This window comes from Cariama cristata, unplaced genomic scaffold, assembly GCF_000690535.1.
Source record: "Cariama cristata isolate BGI_N322 unplaced genomic scaffold, ASM69053v1 scaffold23639, whole genome shotgun sequence".
Lineage (NCBI taxonomy): Eukaryota > Metazoa > Chordata > Aves > Cariamiformes > Cariamidae > Cariama > Cariama cristata.
Window position 1 is genome coordinate 6,445 of NW_009637879.1, and position 11,015 is coordinate 17,459.

General features: G+C 37.8%; 1 protein-coding gene across 1 annotated transcript in view; it reads left to right on the top strand.

Annotated features, from left to right (window-relative positions):
* LOC104168066 (small glutamine-rich tetratricopeptide repeat-containing protein beta-like) overlaps positions 1-7,994 on the top strand; it is a 13,658-nt gene extending 5,664 nt beyond the window's left edge. Inside the window, 4 exon segments of the mRNA XM_009708519.1 lie at positions 778-881; positions 1,659-1,728; positions 5,475-5,574; positions 7,859-7,994. Coding sequence (XP_009706821.1) covers positions 778-881; positions 1,659-1,728; positions 5,475-5,574; positions 7,859-7,994 — 410 coding nt within the window.
* Positions 7,995-11,015: the final 3,021 nt, after the last annotated feature.

An 11,015-nucleotide genomic window follows, 5' to 3' on the forward strand; every position in this document is an offset into this window, starting at 1 on the left:
CAGGGCTGCTCTCAATCACATCATCCCCCAGTTTGTACTGATATCAGGGGTTGCCCCGACCCAGGTGCAGGACCGTGCACTTGGCCTTGTTAAACCTCATGAGGTTCTCACGGGCCCACCTCTCAAGCTTGTCCAAGTCCCTCTGGATGGCATCCCGTCCCTCCGGCGTGTCAACCACACCACTCAGCTTGGTGTCATCTGCAAACTTGCTGAGGGTGCACACGATTCCACTATCTATGTCATTGATGAAGATATTAAACAGCACTGGTCCCAGCACAGACCCCTGAGGGACACTGCTTGTCACCGGTGTCCATCTGGACATTGAGCCATTGACCACCACCCTCTGGATGCAACCATCCAGCCAATTCCTCATCCATCGAACAGTCCACCCATCAAATCCATACCTCTCCAATTTAGAGAGAAGGATGTTGTGGGGGACCCTGTCAAAGGCCTTACAAAAGTCCAGATAGATGACATCCATAGCCCTTCCCTTGTCCACTGATGTAGTTACTCCGTCATAGAAGGCCACCAGCTTGGTAAGACAAGACTTGCCCTTGGTGAAGCCATGCTGGCTGTCTCGAATCACCTCCCTGTCCTCCATGTGCCTCAGCATAGCTGCTAGGAGGATCTGTTCCATGATCTTCCCAGGCACAGAGGTTCCAAAGCACTGCTTTTACTGGCTAAATAAGGAAGTGAATCACAGCTTTATAAATAAATTAGTGAAATTACACTTCTCTTGAGAAACCGGTGACTTATATTTTTTATTTTTTTTGTAAGTTGCAATTCAGTGTCTGGAGACTGTGTTTAAGATTAACCTGGAAGATACTCATCTTGCACCTCCACAGCATTTGATAGAAATGTTCACAAATTCTTTTCACAAGGTAAGAATTTCATTTAGATTCTAGAGTTACTCTGCCAATATGTGCTAAGATTTCATATTGTGTACACAACCTTAAAGTGCTGTATAGGTCAAAACAGTGTGGAAACTTAAGGAAAACAGGAAAAAAGTGAAATTTCCGTAAAAGCTAGCAGAATCTTTTGGGGCAGTGCGAGGAATTAATTTCAGCTAGACAAAGACAATTCCATATAGAATATTACTAAACAGTGCATGTCTTGTTCTCACTTGAAGGATTTTATTCTTCAGTAAAGCATTTTGCAATTCCCAGAGATAAATGTCTATGAAGTGCTTGAGGTCATTTGTAGTTTGCTGATGCTTCTTATTCCCTTCTGGAAATAATTTAGTGGTTCAGTTTTAAAAACATCACCATGAACATTCAGCTTAAAATGGGAACTTCAAAAATGTGTACAAATAATATGTGTTATCTAGGATCCCCAGTACAGGAAGCACAGAAACCACCAGCATGGCAAATAGGAGAGTCAGAAATAAGAAAACCAAGACTGTAGAGACATATCAGCTCTCTTCCCCTTGAGCTCCTTAAAATGTGTGCTGAACCATAAGGTTTTTTTAGTAACAGAAAGCAAGCTATCTCTCTCTTCTAAGGATGTTTTAGTGATGTTTAGTTCTTTCATACTTCCATACTTTCACTACAGAAAATCTGGTTGCTTGTTGATACCATGCTGCCCAGGATGAAAGAAGTTTTTAATAAAATCAGGACTTACATTTTAATGAAAAAAAATCTTGGTTTATTTACATACAGAATGACATGCTGCCTCTCTCAGATTCTTTGCCAGAGGATGTTGAAAAGGCTGACCAACTGAAGGATGAAGGTTTGTAATAAATGTAGGAATAAACATCTTGTACTTTTAATAAGATTTCTGGGTTATCGTGGACAGTGATAGTATAGCAGCTGGGCAACACACACCCCACACAAAAACTTAAGCTTATATTCTTTGGTGATTGTTATGTTGTAAGAGGGCTAAGTGGTTCGCGCCATCTGGGGTTTAAGTCTATTCTCTCCCTTGCTCAGGAGGTTGCTTAAAAATTAAGGGATAACACATGAAGTCCTAGGCAACCTTACTGAGTAGTGGAAGCTTTAAAGAGTGAGGTGTTATTGTTCGGTATATTATAGATTTCTATGTCCATGGAATTGCTCTACAAGTTTCTATTTTATATTGAAAAGGTTATGTAATGTCAAGGATTATGTGCTGGCTGAATATTAAAACGTTGGTAAAAAGCTGACCTACCTGAAGCCAACAGAAAAGTTCTTGTGAACTTATTAGGATTAGTATTTCACATATGTAAAATAATTTGTGTGCTCTATAAAAATTGCAGAAAAGCCAGTTGTTTATTTTCCCTTTGATAGATGTTATTGCTGTTATGTGAGGAAAAGCAGCTGTACCATAGAAGTCATCACTAATGCTTCCCAAGAAGGAATCCATTTTATTTCCCCCACAAAAAGAATGGGGGAAAAAAAAAAGGCATGTAGCACTGATAACTGATATGATTTGTTATCAGGTTGATTGATGCTTTATAAATCACATTTCTTATGACCTGCTGGATTTTCAGATATTTGCTTTTTATAGAAAAAACAAGTAAGATTCTAATTGCAAGGCAAATGTAATCCTCTCAAAAAATTCATGATAATGATGTGGAAAAAGTTCTGCTTTTTTTGAGAATGAGTTCCATGTCTGTCTTATCTTAAAACTGGTCACCTGTAGTCATGAATGCAGTCCATTACCGGCTCTGAGAGTAAGTTTTCCTAATTGTTGAAGTTGCTCATTAGCCCTTTAATTCTAAGGATAAGAGCTCAAAAAAGTTATGGCACAAGTGAAAATTAGTTTCTAAGTTGTAACATACCCGCTCTGTGTGCTGGCTTTTCATTTTGCTGTCTGTTACTACCAGCTCATGGAAAGTGAAGAATACCTGTAGCACTCAGTATGGTTATTGGGCTGTAGGGATATTCAGCACTGTCCAGGTGTGGGTGTTATAGCAATGCCTGTTTTAAATCTATGACTTCAGTCTTGTCATCTGTCAGCCCACAGAGGTTTGTGAAATAAACTGAGGAAGTGAAACTGCGTGCTATGTGTTAGTCTTTGTGTGGTGTTACTAAAGCAATTCCATGTCTCTACTGAAAAAATTGAAAGGGTCTAAACTTCGACTTAAAGTGTCAGCTATCAGGGACACTAGTAAGTTTGGGACTGCTTGAAATGCCTCTCATTAATTTCCCATAATAAAATTAAAACTTCCTGTCCTATTTTCTAATGCTGCTCTGTCATATTAATCCTCCTCATTTTCACAGACGTCTTATCTCTCACCACTATCATTCTTTTCAGTTATGAGTATTTCCTGCCCTGAGTTAGGGAGATAAATTAGATAATTTGGGGAAGTCCATTTGGCCCATATCTTCTGTAATACTCTAATTCTGTATCTGTCATTTCTTCATTTCTATCTGTATGTCATTACCAATGGAGTAACTTCCCTCACCTTTGTGGCCACCAGCCTGCTCCTCCTCTGCTCTCAAACCAGCCCTAGTACCTGTAGAAATCGGCTGATGAATGGCAAAAGAAAATCAGAGAGCTGAGTTTTCCTTCTTGGTCGTTATAAACCCAGGAAGTAATATACCCTTCAGACTAGTAAATACTTGAATTTACTTGCCTACCCTTGTGTATCACTTGATTCTTTGGCTTAATGTAAGCTCTGTAAGAGCACAGATTATGTGCAGGTTTGTATAGCGTAACAGTGGCTTGATCCTAAAAAGATCTGAGTATTACCAAAGTATAAATTATAACAATAGGTAATATTTTCATTATAGAGGACACACATTCAAAAGTAAAACCATTTGTGGTGTTTTTTTTTTCTTAAGAATTTTTGTCTGGTGTTAAATATTACAGTTGCTTTTCTTTTTTTCCTGACTTGCTTTATCTCAGCACAAATAGTAGGTCTAGCTTTTTTTCTGTTTTCCTTTAGCCAATTTTGAGCTGGAGAGAGAGAGGAAGAAAGGTACTCAGTGATCCTAGCTCCAGCTTAGCCCGGTACCCCAGGTCATCTTCACTTCAGCACAGTAGCAGAAATTCCAACTTTGATAGTCATTGCTGGAAGTTTTGATTTAGAGAAATGTTAACTGTTGCAATCTTGTTGAGTGCAGCTAACTTTCAAGTCTTTTATGTGACAACAGGATTTAGTGTACAGACCTTTACCTTAGATCAAAGGAAAGGTGTGTAGATGTTAGAACTGTAGAAATGAGAGAGAGATGATTACATTCAGTGTATATTTTGAAGGTACGCATGCAATTACAGTTTCAGTTTGCCTTCTTACTGGCAGGAATTGCTGACTATAATTACAGTCTAGTATATCACTGTTGGGGAGAGATGATTTTGTGCTACCTTGATGATACGTAGTTACTTAAATCTGGTTTTGTTTATTAAGCTCTCCATGTTCACAAGTAAAAGCAAGGATAGTTGTTTTCCAGTTAGTACAGGCACCTAGGACTTCTTGCTCCACAGTCTTTTGCTTTCTGTTATCAGAGACAAAATGTTGCACTGGCTTAACTTTTCCAGCCTTTGCTTAGGCAATTATCTGTATGTAACCTGTTGACCTATGCCTTCTCTTGCTTTTGGGAGAGGGTTGAAATATTTTGCCAAAATACAAGGAAGTCAGTAGAAGTCCTTAATTTTCCTGTCAATTTCTTGACATTCCTGGGAAACCAAGGCTTCTGTAGGATCTTGCAGGCCAAAGATCCATAGTCTCAGGACCAAGGACAACCTTAAGCTTGGGCCCTCTGAACTAGGCCTTCTTCTCTACTACTCTGTCATTAAGTAAGAAAGAAACTACAGGACTGCCCTGGGTTGGGGAGGAAAGAATGTGTAAGATATCTTCTGTTTTGAAAGACCTTACTCCAGAATTTTCTTTCCATAGAAAATATTTTTTTTTCTATTTTTTTCACTGGACTTAAAAAATATGAAATATGGAACTTCATTATAGAGTAGAAGTTCTGAGCTTTGTTGGTGAGAAATGTTACCTCTGAATCATTTTAGATTGCCTGTGCTATACATACTTTTCATTATCTTAATGAATGAATTATGTGGAATCACAAAAGTGGGGCTTATGTGCTTAGTTTTGATTTTATTTAATTTTCCATGTTATATGGATAGTTACAAGCAAGTTGCTGGGGTGTGTGAGAAAATAAGACCAAAAAGGAATTAACATATAGCCTGTTGGATTATGAGGCTGGCAAAGATAGTTAAGACTGATGGATCTGTATTAGAGTGGAACTGCAATTACAATTACACTTCTCAACAAAGTGATCTTTTGCTTAACAGCAGAAACTAGCTGTAAAGTGTGAAATAGCAAGATGAGAAGAATGTTTATGTGCTGGACTACAATGTACATAATAAACTTTACAGACATAGTAGGTATTTTTATTTGCATTTCCATGTCAATTCTATTTAAAAGAATGTATCTTAAAAAAAGTCATAACTACCTTATATAGATGCTATAATGTGGCTGTGCTATTTCTTTCATACATAGCACTGTATCTTTTAACTACTTAAGAGGTTTTTATAATTTACTTCAGGTAATAATCACATGAAAGAAGAAAATTATGGCGCTGCAGTGGATTGTTACACTAGGGCTATAGAACTGGATCCAAACAATGCGGTCTATTACTGCAACAGGTAAAAACAAAATAACACACACTTTTCATTCCTGAACTTCATTAAAATTATTTTAAAGGTAAATTGTGAAGTAGATCAAAACAATACGAGGCTAGAAAACCCCACTATTCAGAAATTTATCCTGTTAAATTTGTAAAAGATCTAAAGCGAAAGTGAGCTCATTCAGCCTATCTGTATCAGTTAAAGGTATAATATGGGCTTTAAAATTACTTGTAACACTTGAGATCAGGTTTCTGTGAGTTAGGCTGTCTATATTAAATCATAATGTAGGCTGTGATTCTCAGTCTGTTGAGAGTAGTAAGAGCCTTTTTTTCTGGTATTCTAGTGACTCATCTGTCATGTCTATTTCCCCTAGTATTGACTTTCCCTGGAAAAAATATCATCAATGTGGGAATACCATTTTGGAGATTTCAAGCATTGTATAAATACTCAGCATTTTTATGCATGACCTGTTGAAAAATAACAAGGCTGTTGTTGTAGTTTCATTGCATAGTCTGTTCTTCACCATACTGAAGTCATAGTGACGTAGGAGCAGATGAAGTCTGGAAGTGCATGTTAACCCAGTTCCAGAGTATGCTTTTTTTCAGTATACTGCCTAGGAGACCAGTGTAAGAGCAAAGGCAGCGGAGTCTATGAGCCGTATTGGAACTAGCCTGCCTCTAGAGCCCCTCTGCTCTACACTCTTCAGTGCCTCCGTTGCTGGACAGATATATTTACATAAGTGCTGTCAATCTGGCCTTGTGGCACTGTACCCAGTGGATTTTTCTATTTTTGGAGCTGTGCTTCCATTATTCCAGAGTTTAGTTTGTGATAAATACAAGTGAAAGATTGAGTGTTTTGTGGCAAGCATAAATGGAAAGGAAATACGCAGTCTACTAATATTTTACATACTTAAGATGGCAGTTTAAAGTGTAAATCATCTATTTTCCTTTAGAAAACTGATCATATAAGTGATTTTAGGTATAAAATGGAAATATAAGCTCAGATTCAAAAGCCTTCTAAAATCACTGAAAGTTTCCTCAGTAGAATGGGCTTAAGCGCCAAATCTGTAATTGGAAAGCGTAGAAATACTTCACTCTGTGTGTTACATCATGACATACCACATTTATGGGGACCAAAATGAATTGTGGTGTCAGTAAGCACAGTATTGTACGAAGTTATTTAAAAGAAGACAGGCAGTTGCTGGGAGTTTTGTGGGTGATGTGGTATTTGAATAAATATAAGCTTTATTCTTATCTTTCTTAAGCTAGTTTGGGAGCAATGGAGACGTATTGCCTTCAACAGTATTGCTTTTTACTCACAGCAGTGAGAAAAAGAGAGAGCTGAAAAGCCCTCAAAGTTTTAACTGGCCATATAAATTTTTTATAAACATGGAAAAAACGTTTTCTGTTCAAACACATGAGAGACTTAAGCATTGTCCCCAGCTTTTATCCATACATCTTCACTGGTATCTGTGAAGCTGGACAACTGTTAAGCAGCCTAAATATTTAAAATATATAAGTAGTCCCATTCAGAACATATTTTAATTAAAGTCAGAAAAAACATGCAATTTGGAGGTTATCACAGGAGAAAGGATTGAATAGAGTGATGATTGTAGCATCTAGCATTCCTAATAAAAGGAATAATGCTTTATGTAATGGAAATACTGTCATTTCTACTACATTTTTTCAATCAAGGAAGAAAAAATTACAGTGTTTTGAGTCCTTTCAAACTGGGGAAGTTTTGATTATTAGTCTGTTTCAATGTCCTTTTTAATTTGGGCAAGTCTTTAATCTTACTGTATAGCTGTTGGCAACGTGAATTGCCTGCTAAAAAATTGAGAAGGTAAAAATCACAGCATTCCTTTGAATGGCAGTAAAACTGTACTTCTGGCTGGAAAACGCCAATTCTATAAAATACTTCTCCTTAAACAATGATTTTATGTAAACTACTACTTGAGAGTTTCACTTCTTGTAATAGATTTTACGATGTATTTTACGCATAGTCATATGCTGGATCTAAAACCGTCCTTAGAATAATTTACTCTTTGTGTCCTCAAAGGTGAGTGCGTGTTCTTCAAAGCTCTAGTCTAGCAATGCACTTAAGCACATACTTAATTCAGAACGTTTGTTTGTCCTACTTAACTGTGGAAAGCTGAGGCATTGCCTAAATAGTGAATGAAAAGTCAGCAAGAGTGAACAAGTCTAAAGTTAGTCATGGACATGTGAATATCTAAGCCTGGGGTTTTTTTCTGTTACTGTTTTTTTAACAAAACTCTCTCCCTTCCCTCCTGTCTTCCTCTTAGGGCTGCTGCTCAAAGTAAGCTCAACAACTACAGTGAAGCAATAAAAGATTGTGAGAGTGCCATAGCGATAGATCCAAAATACAGCAAAGCATATGGGAGAATGGGGTAAGCTAATAAAAATCTGAGTAAACACTGAAGACCCAAATGTAAATCATACATTTTCTGAAATAAGTGGAGCTAGGTTGTTTTACTTAGCTGACACTCTTGTTCTGAATGTGTAACAATTTTCTGAGGATGACCCATCAGGCTGTCAGCTTTAAGTTTTATATATGTGGTTGATCTCAGCATTTTCATATCAGATTTCATCAGTTTGCAATTTTTTTTTTCTTTCAGTTTATCAACTTTGCACATTTAGTTTAGAGAGTCATGATGTGTTTTTTCTACGTGCTACCTAGTTATGAGTAATCAAAATTCTGCAGTTAGAACAGTGAATCTGTTAATGATGCTGCTAGAGAACAGAATCCTGAAAGTATTAGGGCTTCACACTAGCAGGAACAGAGGCTTAATTTTTCTGTTCTGTAGCTCTTTGGAAGCAGGTATTTTAGAAAGACTAGGCTATATCCCTTTGATAGTTTTTCTCAGTCATGTCTGAGAGATTAACAGTACAGCTTCTGTAGGCAGTGGGTCAGATTAAGTGCTATCTGAAAAAAATATCAGGAATGTTCTGAGTGGGATATCTACTTGAGTGAAGGGCCGTTCTTCCAAGATGTATAGCTTTGCATTTTCAATAATCAAACTTACTGTGGATATGGGCTGAATGCCGCATAAGGCTTTTGAGGTTATGTCTATGCTAGTAAATTAAAAACTGCTTGAGATTGTTCGTTGGGTCAGCTGGCACAAAACATGACCCATGTCCATGTTACTAAAATCTAGTTTGCAGTATGGAGTGGCCACATCCAAACTGCCTATTGCTAAATTGCATTGGCCTATGTTAAATTCTGAATCATGCCCCAAAACTGTCTGGGATAATGCTTGTTGGCCTGGGACAAAACCATGCCAGGGGGCATTTATTTAAGATCAAAGGTGATGGAATTCTATCACTTGAGAACTTTCCATGATACAGTTATTTTACTAATACAAATCTAGCCTGACTGACTTCTGAGATGATTAATTCACTTTGAAATTTTACGGACTGTTGAATTGGTTTTGTCTTATTTAACTCTCTTTAGATCATTTCTTCATATAGCACAACCCAAGATCCCCTGATTTCAGTCAGATGGAGGGGAGCTACAGGCTGATTTAATTGGAAATTGGAGGTTATTTTAGAGTTTTGGGTGTAAGACTAGTGTGCCTTTTGATACACAATATAAGTGGGATTGTTCTTGGGCAATCAAGCTTCTTATTTTTCTTATGGTCTGGTTGTTTTGACGGAGGATATATTTTGAGCTACAAAGCCATTGCTTAACTCAGCAGATGGATATAATAATACATTTGGCATAGGCTGAATGATGGAACAGTGTTTGTTTAGTAATAACTGAAAAAAACAAGCGCGGAAACTACCTTCTTAAGAAGAAGTCCTTATGAGAAAGCTGTATTTTCTGACTGTATTATGCAGGCATATCAGTTTGGATTTGACAGAAACTTTTTATATGTCACAGAAAGATGCAGAAGTGCCACAGATATAGGCAGCTATGGGAGCTGTGTAGGTAGTTAAAGTGATACTTCCAGTATGACACTGAGAGAGCACTTGTCTGGGTAGGAATTCTGAGGAAAGAAACTGTTCCCCACTGTTCTGACTTGTACTGTGTTCCAAGCAGCAGAATTTTACATACCTTCTCTGTAAAAAAACACAATTGCATCACAGAAATACCAGATTGCATTTCTCTGGTCAGAAACTATTTTGGCAAGTTAATGGTCCAAAAGGGAGAATGTTTTTTGTGGGAGTAACTGTGTTAAGAGACAAAACATTAATATTGCATGGGCTCCTCCAGGAGCATTACTGGAAACTCCTGGAGTTTCATCCTGTTATTGAGTTCATCATCACTGAGAGTGATGACTGTGACTGATGTATCTAACATACTGAGCTCTCTTGTCTGAGATAAAAGACTAAGGTCTGTTAGTGAGCACTAGCATAGGCTTATCAACCCAGTCTGGGTAGCTCAGCATATACTAAAGGGGGACTGGAGTATTAAATAGCTGAATGTGGGTTACACAGATCTTTCACAAAATGTGCAAAAAGATCAATTTAGTTTTGTGGTCACTATAAATTGAAAGTACAGTAGAAGACAGAACTGAAACTGCAACCAGATGGACTTCTGGAATAGCTCAAAGAAAGATGATGTTCTAAATGTCATAGCTAATCAAATTTGAAAACAAATATTGTTTCAAAAGTAGCAGATCTGTCCTGTGCTTTCCTGAGCTGCTAGAGAAGAATCATTTTCAAAACATTAAGCAGACTTCCCAGATACAAGGGTTTCTTACAGCATCTTATAGATGTTACTACTAACCTGTATAACCCGTTTGTCAAGCTGTTGAAGCAGAACATCTGAAAGGAGAACCTTGCACTGATCCCAAGACAAAAATCTATTATGCTGGAACTTCTGGTTCCAGTATTTGGTTTCTTTAAGCTGTAGAACTCGCATTAAGAGTATCCTTGCTCTACTTCCTTACCCATGTACCCTTCTGAATAATCTCTTGGATCAAAAGGACTGGAGGAAACACTTAGAGGAATTCCTGAGCTTATGCAAAAAGTCACGGATGCTGGATCCAGCTTGTGCTCTCAAATATAGACTAAATCACTTGACGAGGCCAAGGAGTTTTTAATGAAACTTGCCTATATATGGAACAGACGATGCAAGATGAGTTCTTGAGGGATCATCTCTTCTGCAAAAACAAGTGCTTAACACTAAGCAGTAGCAGCACAATAGCAGAACTTGCTTGTTAGTGCTCAAGCTAAAAATTGGTTGTGAGATACTGTTTTACTTAGAACAGAAAATGTATCATTGCTGGGTGAAAAGCTGGCTGGCTGGCAGAGCCCAGAGAGTGGCGGTGAATGGAGCTAAATCCAGTTGGTGGCCAGTCACCAGTGGTGTTACCTAGGGCTCAGTGTTGGGGCCAGTTCTGTTTAACAACTTCATTGATGATTTGGACGAGGGGATCAAGTGCACCCACAGTAAGTCTGTAGATGGCACCAAGCTGGATGGGAGTGTTGATCTGC